This window comes from Camelina sativa, chromosome 6 (assembly GCF_030686135.1).
Source record: "Camelina sativa cultivar CO46 ecotype springtype chromosome 6, ASM3068613v1".
Taxonomy (NCBI): Eukaryota; Viridiplantae; Streptophyta; class Magnoliopsida; order Brassicales; family Brassicaceae; genus Camelina; species Camelina sativa.
The window spans coordinates 28,536,349-28,553,588 of NC_141885.1; the positions used below are offsets into that span (position 1 = coordinate 28,536,349).

Consider the following 17,240-nt stretch of genomic DNA (forward strand, 5'->3'; position numbering starts at 1 on the left):
GAATACGGATCCTATATTTTTTACATGTCCTAGAGTAGATGCTAATAAGATATTGCTTGTCAACGCGTGACCGGCTACATATAGGATCCTAGCGATAACACAAAATGGTATACATTGGTACACCTAGATAAGATTATGTAGAGTTAGTGAAATTTAGGACAGACAAGCTCCCACAACAAAAAAAAATTATGGAATTAAAAGTTTTCAGAACTTAATTTTTCGCAGTAGTTATTAGACAAGGTATTGTTTGGCCCTAGCTTCTTTTAGCTCTCTTCATGCTCTGAGATCACTTTTCAACTTCAACCCTTCTTTTGCGTGAGATGCCATCATGGCATGGCATGGTTCTTTTGCCCTACGTAAAACACACTCACGCCAACACATACACAATACACATATACGTATGTGCGTGCGAGAGACTTCCATTAATGCGATCTTTGGGCCTATATATACAAGCTTTTCCATAACCAAAGCTCTGTCTCATACTACAAAAGCTCAAACATACTTGGAAATGCGGGTGAGAATCTCCACGTTGGAGAAGCAGGGCACGTGCAAACCAACAAAGACGAAATCCGTCTCATGTGCTTTGCACGTACTCCCCTTCTCCAACATGAGCTCCTCACCCAATGATGTTATTTGCTCATTTAAACCCTTGCTGATAATTTTACCAACTCTAGTGTTTTTTTGGTTGTTCATAACTAGCTATTCTTTGTGTGTGTGATAAATCATATACATATATGAGTTCAACGGTTGATTGAAACTTTATATTCTTCTAATCTTCTGCATATATACTAGGTTGATGGGTCTGTGTGACAAGTGTGAGTATGTGATTGTTTTTGGAATTAGACTCCTTTGGTTATATATATATGTGTATAAGCCAAATAGATGCATGAAGATCTCATCAGGCCAAGGGATTGGTAATCCTTAACTAACGTTTTGTGCAATTAATTTCTTGGAGTTTCGAAGTTGTTCGCTCATAAATCATGTTAGGGGGTGTAGGTGGGTGTCTATGAAACGAAAAGGATTCAAGCTCTATCTTCCCCACACTGAGCTCTTTGTGTTGCATCAAGAGGGTGTTTTTAATTTGAACTTGTCGATGATGTATATACGACTTCACACTGCATGAAACGGGTTATTAATTCGTTTGAAAATAATGACCTACAAAGTTATACAATTCTGACCTACAAAGTTGATGGTTTTTGCAGCAGCACATGTGGCGCATTAACATTGAGAGGTTCATAAATCAGGAAGGAATACATGGAGAGTCCCATGATCTGTAAGATGGAATCTACTACTCTACTGCATGCTCTTTTACTTATTTTGAAGATCATAAACGACTGCTACCTACTTGAACTTGAGTTGTGCATAATCAAATCATATATAGATTTTTAAATAGTATTTCAATGAGAATGGACTAAAAGACTATTTAAATACTCATATTCTATGGTTTTTCTTTGGTGTTATGCTTTTTTTTGTTTTGTTTAATATGTAATTTCAGTGAGAATTATTGAACTAAAAGACTATTTAAATACTCCGATTAGTATATGGTTTTTCTTTGGAATTATGTTTTTTTTGTTTTTTCCCTTTTTTTTGGTTAAATATTGTAATCTTTTTTTTGGTCACCGAAAATAAAATAAAAAAAACCAAAATTGAGTGTTACAAAATGGAAGAAAATCGAGGAGGGGGCTTATCAATATCAACCCCTCAAATTCATCTCAGACAAAAAAAAAAAAACACTCTTCTTTACTGACTCTCCCCACAGACAGAGAGAAATGGATTGGAAGAAGAATGTTGAAGAAAAGGGAGCAAACCCAGAAGAAGTAGAAGAAGATAACCCAATCGCCATTACTATCCCTTCTTCTCTACCAATCGCATCTCTTTCTCTGGTCACCTTCTTCCCAACCTCAACTCAGTTCCTCAGATTGTTTTCTCATCATCCAAACAAGGTTAAGATCCCTACTCAGGCCTCTTCCCTCACCCATCTCTCTCTTTCTTCTTCTTCTTCTCTTCTACCTTCCACAAGATTCTCTTTCAAATCCACCATCTCCGCTAACCCTCTCCACTCCCCTCTCTCCATCGTCCCTCGCCGCCCCGTCGATCCTTCCTCCGCCGCCGCTCTCCGCCGTTCTTCTCTCGTCTGGTTCCGCAACGACCTCCGCGTCCACGACAACGAGGCTCTCAACTCCGCTAATGACGAGTGCGTCTCCGTTTTGCCCGTCTACTGCTTCGACCCTAGAGACTACGGCAAGTCATCTTCTGGATTCGACAAGACGGGGCCTTTCCGAGCCCAGTTTCTGATTGAGTCGGTCTCAGAGCTCCGTAAGAGTCTCCAAGCGAGAGGCTCGAATCTCGTTGTCCGCGTCGGGAAGCCTGAAGCTGTTTTGGTCGAATTGGCCAAGGAGATTGGAGCCGACGCCGTTTATGCCCACAGGGAAGTCTCTCACGACGAGGTTAAAGCGGAAGGCAAGATTGAGACGGCCATGAAGGAGGAAGGCGTTGAAGTCAAATACTTCTGGGGAAGCACTCTCTATCATTTGGATGATTTGCCTTTCAAAATTGAAGATTTGCCATCTAATTACGGAGCTTTCAAGGATAAAGTCCAAAAATTGGAGATTAGGAAGACCATCGCTGCTCTTGATCAATTCAAAAGCTTGCCCTCTCGAGGAGACGTTGAGCTTGGTGACATTCCTTCTCTTTTGGATCTCGGCATTAGCCCCACTGCTCGAACGAGCCAGGTTTCTGTTGTCTTCATCTCTTCTTAGCTTAGCTTTGATTCATCTCTTCTTAGCCTAGCTTTCATTCATCTCCTAGCCAGGTTTAGTTTGTTTAGAAAAAAGGTGGATACTTGTTTGATTTGTCAAAGGTTCGTAATTTAGCCAATTGGTTCCAATTCTATAAGAGGCAGACTCATATGGATAAATACTATAAAGTGTAAACAGTGTTTGAAGGTCCATGAATTGTTTATAGGATCAATGAACGTTTCTCCTTCTGTCCAATATGTGTCTGCTGCTCTCTTACACCTTTTCTTACCAGGAAGGGAAGCCAACGATGGTTGGAGGAGAGACAGAGGCGTTGACTAGGCTAAAGAGCTTTGCGGCAGAGTGTCAGGCTCGGTTGAGCAAGGGAAACCAGAAAGGAGGTAACAACAGTGTCTTTGGTGCAAACTTCTCTTGCAAGATTTCACCTTGGTTAGCCATGGGAAGCATCTCTCCTCGCTCCATGTTCGATGAGCTTAAGAAAACAATCTCTGCATCCACAACTCCGAGGTAATGTCTCCGAAACACAACACTTCTGGGGAAAACCCATATAGGGTATAGTAAAGATAATTACCATTCTTTGAAATGATTTTCTCAGGAACGGATCGGGAGATACCGGACTCAACTGGTTAATGTATGAGTTGTTATGGAGGGATTTCTTTAGGTGAGCTCTTGCCTTCTTAACTTGGCCCTAAGTAGAATTTGTCATTTGTCTGAATCTCTCTTTGATGTGTTTCAAACTTGGAACAGGTTTATAACCAAGAAATACAGCTCATTGAAGACGCAGGTCGAGGCTGGTCCGGCTACAGCCTGTACCGGCGCCTTTGCTTAAACCTACTTCTCTGGTGATTCGAAAAGTAGATCCCATCTGGTTTTTGCCCTACTCTTTGTATCCGTGTATTTACATACATGCTATCTGGGACAGGACTTAACTGCTCTCTTTTGAGACTGAGTATGGAGAATGAATTAGTAACCCCTTTTTTTTTTTTTTTTTTGGCTCAATCAAGTTGTTGTTTCCTTTGTTCTAAACATTTCATATACTCATTCCATAAAAAGTCTCTATAATTTGTTATACTAGAACGAAGCTAAAAGAGTTAAAAGACCTCAATGTATCATTACTGTAAATATCTGAAGTATTTGGCCATTTGCGACTAACTAAACACTTAATTAGGGAATCGGCTGAGAATTTTGTTTGAACTTTAGATAAAGTTTGCATCTTCACTGTTTAAACAAAAAAACTGCAGAATAAGAGGAATTGTACTCCTTCTTATATGTACGACCCTCCTAACTAAAGATGAAGCCTCCAAAATCATGTTCAATATGCTTTATATTTGTAACACCTATTTAGCCAACTGCCTTTGAACTTTGATAAATTATATAAAACCCCCTCTTATAAAGGATAACACAAAACAGAGACTGTGTGATCTAGTAAGGCTTTTTCTTCTACTCAAGGGTTTGTTTTTTCTCTTTTGTTGTTTCTTCTATATTCTATATGATGCCTGAAACTTTCAAAGAAGAAAGAACAACGAAGACGACCCAAAGCATCATGAAATAAGCAGAAGTAAGCCAAGCCCATAGCCTTGGACCTCCAAGCTCAGCTCCTATGATCAACCTTCTCAACACAAGCACCGCAATACATCCCACTGATGTCGCAAAGAATATCAGAAGCGAAAAGCTTAGTCCTTTTGCGTTTTCTATGTATAAAGGCTCCTTGTATGCAAAGTAGTTGTAGACTGTGTTTATCAGCCACGGAACTCCAATCCCCACATAAATGTTCACCGAGTTACTGCAGAAATTATCACCAAAAAGATCATGAAAAGATCTTGATTGTTTAAAAGGAGTTTCGAGATTTTTACCTGCAGGTGATGTTTGCAATGGCTGAATCTGCGGTTAGTTGTCGCTCTGCAGCGATTTTACTTGCTACCAAGTCTGGCCATGAAGTTCCACCTGCGAGTGCTGTGAATGCTATCACATATGGGTTTATTCCTGCAAGATGAGAAGAGTTTCAAATGTTGTAGCGCTAAAACATTGCATCTCTTATTCAAGTTTTCAAAACCGGAGTGTGTGTCTGTACCAGTGACACAGCTTATAAGGTCGGTAAGTCTTGTGACGACAAAAGCTACCCCACTGATGAAAAGGAGAGAGCAGATGAAAGCAACCCAACCATGAGCAATGTTGCAAGGAGGCACAAATGCAAAAAGAAGTTTCCAAGGGGCAAGGAGTAATTGCCAAAAGGATTTCGCGATTCTAAGATAAATGCTATCCACTTTCTTTGATTCTGATGTCTCCAACTGTTTGATTAAGAAGGGGAAGAGAGCCAAGTTAAATAATCAAAAAGACGAAAATAGGATATAGAAGAATCTACAAAAACACTTGGTACGTAGAAGATTTTTACCGTGATTGCATCCACAAATTGATGTTTCCACAATTTGAAAACAGTAGAATTCTTCGCCTTACCCTTCTTAGTAGCGGAATTGGGTGGAGTATCTGCCACTGTATGATAGGTGATCCCTGCAAAAGTGTTCGTTATAGGGAAAATCTGATTTATAACAATACCAGAGATAACTATGCGAGTCACACGGATTTGGGAATTACGAAAAAACTGGTCTTTATCAATAGGAAGACAACCTACACATACTTAGTACCTGTATCATTGTTAGCTGAATGAATTGAGAAGATATCAACAATGTTTCTATGTTTCTGTTTCCCGATTCAACAGCTTCTTGAGCGGCATCCGAATACACATCATGAACATCATTGTCATCTTTGGATTGATCAATCTCCTCTGGAAACCCACTCCTCTGGCCTATCGCCTCTTGACCTTAAAATATCAAATACAAACACAAAGGTTCAGTCTTAAGTAGAAATCTGTTTTGCAGAAACTAATATTATTGTCTGGAGAAGAAAACCCACATTGGTAACGACAAGTAAGGCCATCGCTTGTCTTGGGCGTACGCGTGAACTAGAAGTAATCGTATTGCAATACTGTCAACAATGCCTCCAAAAGTGTAATGACATTTGGTGACCCACACCTGTGAGACGTGAAAAGAAACAGAGATTTAGACCACATCACTGAAACTTCAACAGAATTCTATTTAGACCGCTTATTGCAGTTTACCTCGAGGATTATGTACAGCCAGATGTATGCCCAAAAAGACCAGACCAGCTCGACTAGCCAAACGCCTAAGTCAGATATCTTTTTCAGTTCTCCAGCTTTTGGCACCACGACACAAACAGCATGGATAGGGAAAAGATCAAATGCAGCTGAGCCGACAAGTGTCCCAGGACCAAGACCTATATGACAAAACATGATATAAGAACTAAACGAAATTTGAAGTTAAAAACAGGGATTTTAGGAAGGAAGAACATAGAGCAAGAACAAGAACCTCCAGCATAACGCTCCCCGATATTGCGTATTGCATCGATGGTAGCCAAAGAGATCTGAGGAAAGCTAGTTCCAAAAGCCAACAAACTGATGTCTGCAATGGTAAAGTTCCAAACTTTCTTGTAGGTGATGACTTGAGCATTAGTAATGGGATCAATTGCAACCACTTTACGCGAATGTTTCACAACATTCTCCATAGACTTGAAAAAGCGTGCAGTAATGGCAGACAAACCGATGAAGCAGTAGGCAAGAGCAAGGAAATACAAAAACACCCCTCAAACCATCTGACAAAGTATTTTCTCCGGGGAATATAAAATAGTTTTCACATCTTACATGCCCAATAACCTTGGAAGATTCTTGCAACTCCTGGGTTTGATTAAGAATGGAGGCCATAGCACCTCCCTCCTTCCCTGATAAGTCAACTGAATTCACTTGTTCTCTCAGTGGAGAAACGAATCTGGCACACCAAAAAAAAGAAGGTTAAGAATCTGATGGATCGGACTACAGTAAGAAAAGGAACATGCAATATAGATTTAATTCTTTCCAGAGAATCCGTAACACGAACCAAGAAAACACTGCAAAGGATCCGCATGGCATTCATCCGAAATTTAATCCATAGACCAAAACTAATAACAATTGCATGTTCCACAGTAATCAAAACCAGATCAAAGGAACAGTAGCAAAAAAAAGATTAGAAATTTCATCATGGGTTCTGTTAAACAAGAGTTGGGTTCTTTTCAAAAAATTCGAAAGCCAAAAACCCTAATTTGTCAACAAATCTCAGGCAAAAATAGCTATTAAATAAAAAAAAAACAGAGCATGAGAGGGGAGGAATCTGTCTGAAGAGTGATAAATGCGGACGTACCGGAGGATATCTCGGTGACCGGCATTCACAAATCCGCCGATCAGGGGGAGAGACGAAGGGGAGCTGATTGGAATCGGTCAAGCTGCGTTGGGTATTGCGGTGGAGACTTGTGAGCCATTTATATTTTGGTGACAATCACAAAACACATCTAATCAATCTCCCTAATCTCTGCATGACACTTCTTCAATTATTTGTTGAATCGAACAAGGATTCAATCTTTTTACATTGACCGACACGTGTTTCTTTTATAGTTGGGCGATTTTTTGTTGACTAACAACAAACTTGGGACTTACTTTTTTTTAATTTGATGAGGTTTATAGACCGAATTGCAAACATCTTTTATTTCGTTTGAGACCCCTAACGTATTAAAAAAAAAAAAAAAAATCTCATATCATCATCATCTTTATAAAAGTTACAATAAGCATTTGTTGCTTTTACATTTCAAACTTGACCAAAACCTAGTGAGTAGATAATATAAACCTGACCTGACGTGAGTCATTTGTTTGTGTTCTGTTCTCAAGTACAATTGTCTAACTATATATATTTTATATAAGAAGGGACGCCTATTATATACAAACTCAGAAATATTGATTTGAGATATTTTATTTGAACTACTACTTTTTTTTTGCTTGGTTTTCAATTAACCAAATTTAGATCATGTTGACATTGACATCAATCTACCAATTACTAATTTCTTTATCACGTGTCAATCGTGTAAAGTGTAAACTAGGAAGTCGAAACATTGTGTTTGTTCTCTCGTTCTCGTTATGTTATCCAAGAGACGTCATAAAGTCGTAAATAACCAAAAAATATGTATGATTATAACATGGGTGAATTGGATTAAATTGCTAAACTATTATGGAATGGTCAAGACAAATTTGATAATAAACTCCCCATACGTCATATATTTTTTACTAGGAAGTCAAGACTTTTTAATTGTGTGACGAAAACAATTTCATCCAAAAGTACAAATGTATCTCTTCTTATAGATGAAAAAAAAAAAACAAATTGTGGTGGTACATCACTGGGTAATTTGAACCGGTGGTATAAAGAAACCGGACCACGTAACTCGATCGTAACAAAAGAAAGAAAAGAGAGAGAGAGGGTAATATTTGTAATTTTGATTTAATGAAGAGAAAAAACGGAGAAGCCCTATTATTTGAGCGATCCCGTGGGTGTAGTATATAAAAAGGCAAAACCCTAGTTTTAGCGATACTCTCTCCTCTTTCGACTCAGCCGTCCCTTTTTGCAGAGAGATAACCCCATTTGGAGTTGGGAGCTTCGGAGGAACGACTCACAATGGTACATATCTTCCCTCTTTACTTTTGATTTTTTGGATCTAGATGATTGTTTTTCATGTTGGAATTAGAACTTTTGCTGGATGCCTAGGATCTAGACTTTGTTGGATTTTTGGTACTCGATAGATTAGCTAATGAACTCTTCTCTACTAAGAGTTTTCGTATAATAGAGCAATGTCTTTCTCTTCTCATCATCACCGATGTTCATTTGGTTACTAATTAGTCCACGATTTTTTTTTTTTTTTTTTTTTTTGGTTTTTAGGCCCCTAAAAGAGGAGTTAAGGTAGCTGCCAAGAAGAAGACGGTATTTATGATCTTACTTTTGCTTTTCTATCTTATCTTCTTCTTATTCGTCTTCTAAGGGTTTTCTTGCTGAAGATTGTGTTATGAATTCTGATGTATCCCAGGAGAAAGTTTACTAACCCTCTATTTGAGAGGAGGCCTAAGCAATTCGGTATTGGTGGAGCTTTGCCTCCTAAGAAGGATCTCACTCGCTACATCAAATGGCCCAAATCTATCCCGTCTTCAAAGGCAGAAAGAGGATCCTTAAGCAGAGGTTGAAGGTCCCACCAGCTCTTAACCAATTCACCAAGACTCTTGACAAGAATCTTGGTATGTCTTCTTCAAACACCAGTCATTGTTTTGGACTTGCTGCTTTTAGTTTATTTGTTATTGAAACATTTTCCCAGTTTTGTATATTTTCTGGTAACTTTATTGAGACGATTTTTGGGTATGTTTGTGTATTTTTCTCTCTTCATTCAGTGCCTGACTATATTCTGTTTTTGATGATGATTGCAGCCACCAACCTCTTCAAGGTCCTTCTTAAGTATAGGCCAGAGGACAAAGCTGCCAAGAAAGAGCGTCTTCTCAAGAAAGCTCAAGCTGAAGCTGAGGGAAAGCCTTCCGAGTCTAAGAAGCCCATTGTTGTCAAATATGGCCTTAACCATGTGACCTACCCTCATTGAGCAGAACAAGGCCCAACTTGTTGTCATCGCTCATGATGTCGACCCCATTTGAGTTGGTTGTCTGGTTACCTGCTCTTTGCAGGGAAGATGGAAGTCCCGTACTGCATTGTCAAGGGCAAATCTCGTCTTGGAGCGGTATGTGTTATTGTACGTCTCTCTGGTTAGCATGGAGTGTTTTATCTTAATTTCTTTGTCTCTTTACTTTTCAGGTTGTCCCACCAAAAGACTGCTGCTTGCTTGTGTTTGACCACTGTCAAGAATGAGGACAAGCTAGAGTTCAGCAAAATCCTTGAGGCTATCAAGGTAATAATAGTTTTCTTGCGACAAATAGAACAGAAATTTGACAGCGAGACATATAATACTCTTGTGAAATTTGACACTTGGTTCTGTTTTTTTTTTTTGGGGGTCTATAGGCTAACTTCAACGACAAGTACGAGGAGTACAGGAAGAAAATGGGGAGGAGGCATTATGGGATCCAAGTCCCAGGCTAAGACCAAGGCCAAGGAAAGAGTGCTTGCAAAGGAGGCAGCACAAAGGATGACTTGAGAGGATTGCTTTGTGTGTGTGTCTTTTTTTTGGCTCGGATTCGTAAAACTAATAGAGCTTTTTTTGTTTAGCCGTCCTCTTGAAATACTCTCTTTTTAGCTGAACTCTTGTTTTTATCAATGTTGTCACTCTCAGTTTCGATGTTTTCCAAAATGCTGGATCCCTTATTGTTTTGGTCTGTCAACCACTTAAATCTTTCTGCAAAGGAGAAACTACTTTAATTCGCAAATTTTGTCTTTAGGGGTTGGAGTCATTAAACAAAACAGTGAGATTGACACGAAATTATAAGACGAGTGAGACCAAAATGTAACCGAAAGCAAGAGGGTTTAACAAATAAAAAGATGCAGCATGTGGGCCGTTAATGGGTAAAGAGAAAACAAGTGGGCTGATATATAATTAGGCCCTGTTTAAGTTCATATATTTGACCCAGGTTCCCAGTATGAGTTTTCGGAAATTTGACCCTTAAACTAATTTTTGATTTTTCGTTTCTTTGGTCTCACATCAACGATTTTGGTCGGCTAGGATAATAGAATCTGAGTGTTGTGTGTTTGTGATTTGGAGGGAATCGGAGAGTGAGGGTAACGGGCATGGAAGCCATTGATTCAAGCGCAGAGCTCGAGCTCTACACCATCCCTGCTCAATCCAGTATGTCTTCTCTCTTTCTCCCCACCCTTATATATGCTCATCACCAGAAGCTTTTTTTTTTTTTTTTTTATTTAATCAATCGCATATAACTCATCGTTATAGTTTTCTAGGGTTTCTTCTACCGTTTCCGTATTGCTGAAGAATTTTTCCTCTGCTTTTCTAGGGTTTGATTTGGGGATCTGTTTTTTGTTTTGATTTTTCATACAGGTTGGTTCTTATGGGATGATATACACGAAATTGAAAGACGCGAATTTGAGGAGTTCTTCAGTGAGAGCTCAATCACAAGAACCCCCAAAGTTTACAAGGAGTACAGAGATTTCATCATCAATAAGTTTAGAGAGGACACTTCCAGGAGGCTCACCTTCACCAGCATCCGCAAGTTTCTCGTCGGCGATGTCAATTTGCTTCAAAAAGTGTTTCTCTTCCTCGACAAGTGGGGGTTGATCAATTTCTCCCCTTCCCTTAACGATAACGATACTTTGTCGTCGGTGGATAATGCTAAGGTCGAACAAGGGACTCCTGCTGGTATTCGAGTTACTGCAACCCCTAATTCTTTGAGGCCTATTACCGCACCTCCCCTTGTTGAGCAAAGAACTGTGAGTGGCGTCAAACTACCTCCGCTTACCTCTTATTCAGATGTTTTCAGCGATTCGAAGAAGCCCGATGATGTGTTGCTTTGTGGGCATTGTGCTGAACGTTGTGATTCTGCTTTCTATCAACATAATAAGGTGACTTGTTTGTTATTATTATGGATCAGCATGTTTCCATTCTCTCTGGTTTGTTTCCTGACATAGTGATGTTGGCAGAGTATTGTCAACATATGCGAAAAGTGTTTCAAGAATGGCAGCTATGGGGGGGAGAACAACGCTGCAGATGACTTTAAGTTGGTTGGGGATTCAGCTGCAGCTCTGTGGACCGAGGAAGAAACCCTCCTCTTGCTAGAATCTGTCCTGAAACATGGAGATGACTGGGAACTCATTGCACAAAGTGTTTCTACAAAGAGCAGACTAGATTGCATTTCAAAACTCATTGAGCTCCCCTTTGGAGAGTTTCTGATGGGTTCTACTTCTGGAAGACTCAGTTCAGCTGTCCCCACCGAGGATGAAGACACAGAACAGGTGAAAACTGATGTTCAAGAACATGAGGAAACAGAGACGAGGGAGGAAAATGAAGATGAAGATGGGCCTCCAGCAAAAAGGAAACGTGTTGCACTGATATCAGACAGTGATAGTTCACTTATGAAACAGGTGAATGTTTTGTTAAACAATGTCCCTTGTGTTCATTATTTTCCAAATGAGTGTAACATTCGGATCCCTCTCTTCTTTTAAGTGTTGCAAAGAATACCCCTTTCAACTCTAGTGAAAAATATATTTTCGGGAGTTAATAACATCTTTACACATTGAACAACAGGTCGCTACCATGGCAAGTAAAGTTGGTCCATCTGTCGCAACTGCTGCTGCAAAAGCTGCAATTGCAGCTCTCTGTGATGAAGCCTCATGTCCAAAAGAGATTTTCGACACCGGTGATTACACGGATTCCACTGTTGACAGGTTCGATGTTTGCAACCCCTCAATTTGCTTATGGCTTGGCTTCTCATGTCGTTGTGGAGGCTAATTTCAAAACTTTGCTCACAGAGCTGATGGAGACAAAGATACGGAGATGGAGGAACAGAGAGAAGAGAAAGGTAACTTGTATTGTGATCCAATATACATCCCTGGGTGTAGAATGAGAGCTCAAGATGACTTAAAGATTTGTAATCCTTGTTATATTTGCAGACGGGCCTCAGGGTCTACCTGTAGCTCTAAGGATAAGAGCGTCTGTGGCAACAGCTTTAGGAGCTGCAGCTGCTCAGGCGAAAATACTGGCTGATCAAGAAGAAAGAGAAATGGAAGATTTAGCTGCGACTGTAATAGACCAACAGGTTGGTTTCGACACTAAAAACCTTGGTGTCTCCTGCACTCTTTTTGGGTTTCAACATTAAAACATTTTGTCTATTCCACTCTTGTTTGTGTCTTGACCCGGGATGTTTTGCTTATTGTATATATATAAACTCAGCTGAAGAAAGTGCAGAGCAAGTTGAAGTTTCTGGACCAGTTGGAATTGATAATGGATGCGGAAGAGGAAGTGATAGAGGGTGGAAAAGAAACAATCCTCCAAGAGAGGATTAGCGTTTTGCAATGCGCGTTTCGTAGTGGTGTCACCAAACGTTGGGATCATACGTACGTGAAATGATCTTCTTTTCTCCTTTTTTTTTGTGCAACTCTTCTAGATTTGTTTTCTCCGTATGTATGAAAAATGGTGTTGTTTTGTTGACTTTTGTCCATCATATGAAGTAGTATCATCATCTCTTATTTATTAAAGGGATGTGCCAAAATATATAGATAGAGAGAGAGAGGCTTTATATTGACTTTATGAGAGTAGGTTACATACATCATTTGTCGATTTGTCTCACCAAATTGATGATGGGTCTCTAACTCATAAGCTCTCAGTGACGTCAATTAAACAAATAATGAGTAAACGTTTTTTCAGCTTTTTTTTTCCATTCAATTAAAGAAGAATAAATAGTGTCACTCTCGGATCTCTTTATAAATTGGTGACACCGCCTTCAAAATCCCCCAACCTTCGTTGTCTCTCTCTCTCTCTCAAATCTCAATGTCGCTCCGGTCATGTCAATCGCAGAAAAACGTAAAGTCGTCAGAATTCCAATACCACGAGGTTCTCTCTCTCTTCCTCTATCTCTCTCTCTTTTTCTTGTTCCTCACAGATTCAGAGAGTAGTAGTAGTAGTTTAACAACATGAGAGTGAAAGCGTGATAGATTCATGAATGCAATATATATGTATAATTTTGTTGGATGAGACAGGAATACATAAGAAATGCGAGAGGTGTTGAAGTGTTCGCTTGTAGATGGATCCCTTCATCTTCTTCTCCCAAAGCTCTCGTTTTCCTCTGCCATGGTATATATTTGTTTCAAGTATTTCCTACTTATACGAGCCACCTTTCATTACAGATTTTTAGCGTGGGATCTTTTTTTTTTTGTTGTTGTTGTTTTGCAGGTTACGGTATGGAGTGTAGCGACTTCATGAAAGGTATTAATTTCACTCTTTCTTCTTCCTTCTAATATTATTATGTCTGATACACACATATATACGTACGTGCATGCTTAATCAACACCGCATTAACTACATCAAACCAATCTCCATTTTCTTAGCAAGCTTCTATTAGTTCTCTGAACGAGGTTTCGCAATAGACTTGTGTATATAAACTGTTTCAAATCTTCAATTTATGTTTGGGATTTGATGAAACAAAAAAAAAAAAAAATCATTTGTTTCACTGCATATATATTTTACTATAATTTACATTTGATGTTATATTATAGACATATGGAGTATATTGATTAGTAGCAGATCTTGACAAATCTTCATCTTCAATTCAGTGTGGACCTTAGAACTATTCAACATTTATGTCTGTATAGTAATACTTCTTAAATGCCTCTTGAACTGCAAAGACATGTAGAGTGTTAGGACCGGGTAGGTCAACAAGTCTTACTTTTTTATATTGGTTAGTTGGTTTGGTTGGAGAAGGATCGTAGACAATTTAATTTGGAATTTATTTCTTTTTTAGTGGGGGGTCTCTCCTCGGTTAGCGTGTGTGTAAATTCATCTCTATCAAATTAAATTACCTTCTGTCTAATGAATGGCTTGGTGGTTGAGAAAATTTATTCTATCAGCTGAGGTCTGATCTCAAACTAAAATGAATAGTACATGTTTTTTTTTATTCTAGAATGCGGAATCAGACTGGCTTCAGCCGGATACGCTGTTTTCGGTTTGGACTATGAAGGTCATGGAAGGTCCATGGGATCTCGCTGCTACATCAAGAAGTTTGAGAACGTTGTCAATGATTGCTACGACTACTACACCTCTATTTGTGGTATAAACATTCACATATATGCATAACTATAAGACTAGAAGAAGAGATTTTTTCTATCAACCCCAAGTTATGACTGATTACACTCTATGCGTCAGCGCAAGAGGAGTACATGGAGAAAGGCAGATTCTTGTATGGAGAATCCATGGGAGGTGCAGTCACCCTATTGCTTCACAAAAAAGATCCTTCGTTTTGGAACGGCGCCATTCTTGTTGCTCCAATGTGTAAGGTAATAAAAACCCGCAACTTTGTTAGATTGTAAAGAGTCTCAGGGAGATAAAAATATTGAAAGCGGCAGATGTATAATTGTTTATGTATGTATATGCAGATATCCGAGAAGGTGAAGCCACACCCGGTGGTGATTAGTGTGTTAACTAGAGTTGAAGAACTCATACCGAAATGGAAAATAGTTCCAACAAAAAACGTGATCGACGCTGCTTTCAAGGACCTGGTCAAGCGAGAAGAGGTCTGTTGTATAGTATATATGTGGAGCTGTAACCATCTAAAAATTAGTTGTTTGTCTATAAAAAAAGTTTGATGTGTGTGAAAAATGCAGGTAAGGAACAACAAGCTGATATATCAAGAAAAGCCGAGGCTTAAAACAGCACTTGAGATGCTCAGGACAAGCATGAACCTGGAAGACACTCTCCACGAGGTTCATGTCTATCTCTTCATTACATACCTAAATTCTTGATCCCATGATTATTGATCAAGACAAGATGTGATTGGACTTTTTTCAGATAACAATGCCTTTCTTTGTATTACACGGAGAAGCAGATACAGTGACGGATCCAGAGATAAGCAAAGCATTGTACGAGAAAGCTAGCACAAGGGACAAGACACTCAAGTTGTATCCCGGGATGTGGCACGCTCTGACGTCAGGTGAACCTGACTGTAACGTTGACCTCGTTTTTGCTGACATCATCACATGGCTTGATCTTCGAACCGCTGACCCAGCCTCTCTCACTGTCACTCCTATAAGAGTTACTACCACTACGACTAGGAGCATCCAGAAGGTTCCGGTTAAGGGAGTTAGTAACAACAGTCAAGGGAGGCCTAAACGTCCCTACTTGAATCTCCTTTGTGGTTTGAACCGTGGCCGTCTGGTTAAAATTAGCAAGGAATAAAAACAAGAAATTTGTGTAAAAGAAAAGAGTGAGATATGATGATTTCGTATGATGGTTTATTAAATAAATGTCTATCACTATAACATACATTGCAATAAAAACATTTGTGTGTGTTTTGTATTTCCTTGGTGGAAAAGGCTAGAGAACTTATAATAATATCAAAAAGCCCATAAATTGAAAAGGCCCAATAAGTTGAAAAGGGCCTCTAACTTAATAATCTTGTACCGCCGGCCCGCCAAGTAGTTTCGAGTTCTTCTTCCTGATTGAGAGAGAGAGAGAGAGAGAGAGATCTGTGGAAAACGAAAGCGAGATTTATCTATCATCAGGTGAAGTAAAAACCCTAATTTCTTCGATCTCCCTCCTTGTGCGGTTTGGTTTCCTGAATCTCTTTCGCGTTTCGTTAGGTCGAGAAGAAGTCGCGATAAAACAATATGAGGTATCTTTTTATCTCTGTCTTGGTTCTAAGCATCGTCTCCGTTTTTTTTTTTTTTCTTTTTATGGAACTGAATTCGACACTGCGTTTTCTCTTGATTCGTCACAGCAGTAAGCCAATGGAGGAGGATACTAATGTAAGCTTTCTTCTCGATACTGCTTTTTATCGATTATCAATAAGCTTCGGGTCGCTGTCATAAACCCTAAATTCATCTACTGTTTCCCTATTTCGGCAATCACCTTACTCGTTACTGCTTGAGTCTTGCTGAACCCGTGTCACTATAGATGTTCACTTGAGTTTATTTTGTTCCGTTGAGCGATTTAGTGTAGAGAATTGTTTGTTTGTTTGTTTTTCATCTCTTAATTCGATTTGTTACTGTTATAAATTTCATCGTCTTACCTGGTGGTACTCTTAGGAGTTGTTGTATTATCTTCTCATATGTATGTTACTCCTAGTCATAATGCTTGATACTGTGCTTACTTTAGCAGGGCAAGACCGAGGAAGAGGAATTCAACACTGGGCCACTCTCTGTTCTTATGATGAGCGTCAAGAATAACACTCAGGTATATTATATTAGAGATCTCTAGGTGGAGAGGGGTATTTGAGAGCTTCTGCTTCATTAGACAAATGTGTAGATAGTGTTGTATGTGAAAACATATTTTGAATAGGTTAGATGTTTTTGAGCTTCGTTTAGTAACAACTCCTTGTTTATATAAGCCATAATATGTTATGAGTAAGACAATCAATGCATATGAAAGAGTGGTTGAAATGGGAGCTTCTTAACGAAGTCAAGTTTGTGTTCAGGTGTTGATCAATTGCCGTAACAACAGGAAACTTCTTGGGCGAGTGAGGGCATTTGACAGACACTGCAACATGGTTCTTGAAAATGTCCGAGAGATGTGGACTGAGGTAAACAAATTCCCTCTTGAAATCAGTTTTGTTTGTGTGCCTCTCGATTGAACCTTGTTTTTATTTAGGTTCCGAAAACTGGAAAAGGCAAGAAGAAGGCACTTCCGGTCAACAGAGATCGTTTCATAAGCAAGATGTTTCTACGTGGAGATTCAGTCATTATCGTCCTCAGGAATCCAAAGTGAGAAAAAGAGAAGACACTTAAGAGGCATGTATGTTACTTTGTTTGTGCTGAAAGTGATAAATTCTTGTAGGTAGTAGTAGTATCTTTTTAAGTTCAAACACCTTATGAGTCTCTTTTTCGTTTATGTTCAACTTGACAAAGATCTTTAAGGGGTGTTAGTCCCGAATTCTCATTTGTGGTCAGTTTACCTGTTCGCATTGTCCAA

At 39.2% G+C, this 17,240-nt stretch overlaps 6 protein-coding genes, 1 long non-coding RNA gene and 1 pseudogene across 15 annotated transcripts; 6 read left to right on the top strand and 2 right to left on the bottom strand.

The window, feature by feature from the left end:
• The first annotated feature begins 1,621 nt into the window (after positions 1 to 1,621).
• On the top strand, positions 1,622 to 3,827 carry LOC104793750 (blue-light photoreceptor PHR2-like). The gene is made up of 4 exons (XM_010520164.3): positions 1,622 to 2,732; positions 3,031 to 3,263; positions 3,352 to 3,417; positions 3,504 to 3,827. Exons 1-4 carry the CDS (start codon positions 1,770 to 1,772, stop codon positions 3,583 to 3,585), a joined length of 1,344 nt encoding a protein of 447 aa, XP_010518466.1. The 5' UTR covers positions 1,622 to 1,769; the 3' UTR covers positions 3,586 to 3,827.
• A 269-nt stretch (positions 3,828 to 4,096) lies between these two features.
• On the bottom strand, positions 4,097 to 5,838 carry LOC104793751 (magnesium/proton exchanger). The gene is given in 9 exon segments (XM_010520165.3): positions 4,097 to 4,539; positions 4,610 to 4,739; positions 4,828 to 5,044; positions 5,149 to 5,264; positions 5,399 to 5,447; positions 5,450 to 5,542; positions 5,544 to 5,574; positions 5,667 to 5,727; positions 5,730 to 5,838. Coding segments are annotated over 9 exon segments (1,089 nt in total). The 5' UTR covers positions 5,824 to 5,838; the 3' UTR covers positions 4,097 to 4,241.
• A 6-nt stretch (positions 5,839 to 5,844) lies between these two features.
• Positions 5,845 to 7,145, bottom strand: LOC147943080 (magnesium/proton exchanger-like; annotated as a pseudogene). The gene is made up of 3 exons (XR_015560145.1): positions 7,004 to 7,145; positions 6,140 to 6,595; positions 5,845 to 6,047 (listed from the first exon to the last, which is right to left on the bottom strand). The product of XR_015560145.1 is annotated as a magnesium/proton exchanger-like (transcript).
• Positions 7,146 to 8,172: 1,027 nt separating this feature from the next.
• Positions 8,173 to 8,606, top strand: LOC147943081 (uncharacterized). The gene is made up of 2 exons (XR_015560146.1): positions 8,173 to 8,305; positions 8,564 to 8,606. It is a non-coding gene; the product is annotated as an uncharacterized LOC147943081 (long non-coding RNA).
• Positions 8,607 to 8,629: 23 nt separating this feature from the next.
• LOC104793752 (large ribosomal subunit protein eL8z) lies at positions 8,630 to 9,564 on the top strand. The gene is given in 6 exon segments (XM_087455431.1): positions 8,630 to 8,832; positions 8,835 to 8,913; positions 9,100 to 9,257; positions 9,259 to 9,315; positions 9,317 to 9,349; positions 9,351 to 9,564. Coding segments are annotated over 6 exon segments (543 nt in total). The 5' UTR covers positions 8,630 to 8,697; the 3' UTR covers positions 9,432 to 9,564.
• A 596-nt stretch (positions 9,565 to 10,160) lies between these two features.
• On the top strand, positions 10,161 to 12,817 carry LOC104793754 (SWI/SNF complex subunit SWI3A). Its single transcript, XM_010520169.3, has 7 exons — positions 10,161 to 10,457; positions 10,665 to 11,185; positions 11,264 to 11,704; positions 11,868 to 12,007; positions 12,092 to 12,141; positions 12,233 to 12,378; positions 12,513 to 12,817. Exons 1-7 carry the CDS (start codon positions 10,400 to 10,402, stop codon positions 12,687 to 12,689), a joined length of 1,533 nt encoding a protein of 510 aa, XP_010518471.1. The 5' UTR covers positions 10,161 to 10,399; the 3' UTR covers positions 12,690 to 12,817.
• Positions 12,818 to 12,840: 23 nt separating this feature from the next.
• On the top strand, positions 12,841 to 15,629 carry LOC104793753 (caffeoylshikimate esterase-like). 2 transcript variants are annotated; one of them, XM_087455430.1, is made up of 8 exons: positions 12,841 to 13,172; positions 13,319 to 13,412; positions 13,512 to 13,544; positions 14,239 to 14,385; positions 14,481 to 14,611; positions 14,711 to 14,848; positions 14,939 to 15,037; positions 15,160 to 15,629. In XM_087455430.1, exons 1-8 carry the CDS (start codon positions 13,110 to 13,112, stop codon positions 15,166 to 15,168), a joined length of 714 nt encoding a protein of 237 aa, XP_087311556.1. In that variant the 5' UTR covers positions 12,841 to 13,109; the 3' UTR covers positions 15,169 to 15,629. The 2 variants fall into 2 exon arrangements, with proteins under 2 accessions (XP_087311556.1, XP_087311555.1); XM_087455429.1 differs by having other exon boundaries at positions 12,886 to 13,172; positions 15,123 to 15,629.
• Positions 15,630 to 15,732: 103 nt separating this feature from the next.
• On the top strand, positions 15,733 to 17,225 carry LOC104793755 (uncharacterized). Of its 7 annotated transcripts, none has more exons than XM_010520171.3 (6): positions 15,733 to 15,835; positions 15,914 to 15,945; positions 16,051 to 16,078; positions 16,428 to 16,505; positions 16,747 to 16,851; positions 16,920 to 17,225. In XM_010520171.3, exons 2-6 carry the CDS (start codon positions 15,941 to 15,943, stop codon positions 17,034 to 17,036), a joined length of 333 nt encoding a protein of 110 aa, XP_010518473.1. In that variant the 5' UTR covers positions 15,733 to 15,835; positions 15,914 to 15,940; the 3' UTR covers positions 17,037 to 17,225. The 7 variants fall into 7 exon arrangements, with proteins under 7 accessions (XP_010518473.1, XP_010518472.1, XP_087311558.1 ...); XM_010520174.3 differs by having other exon boundaries at positions 15,736 to 15,835; positions 16,431 to 16,505; XM_010520176.3 differs by having other exon boundaries at positions 15,743 to 15,835; positions 16,054 to 16,078.
• The last annotated feature ends 15 nt before the right edge of the window (positions 17,226 to 17,240 follow it).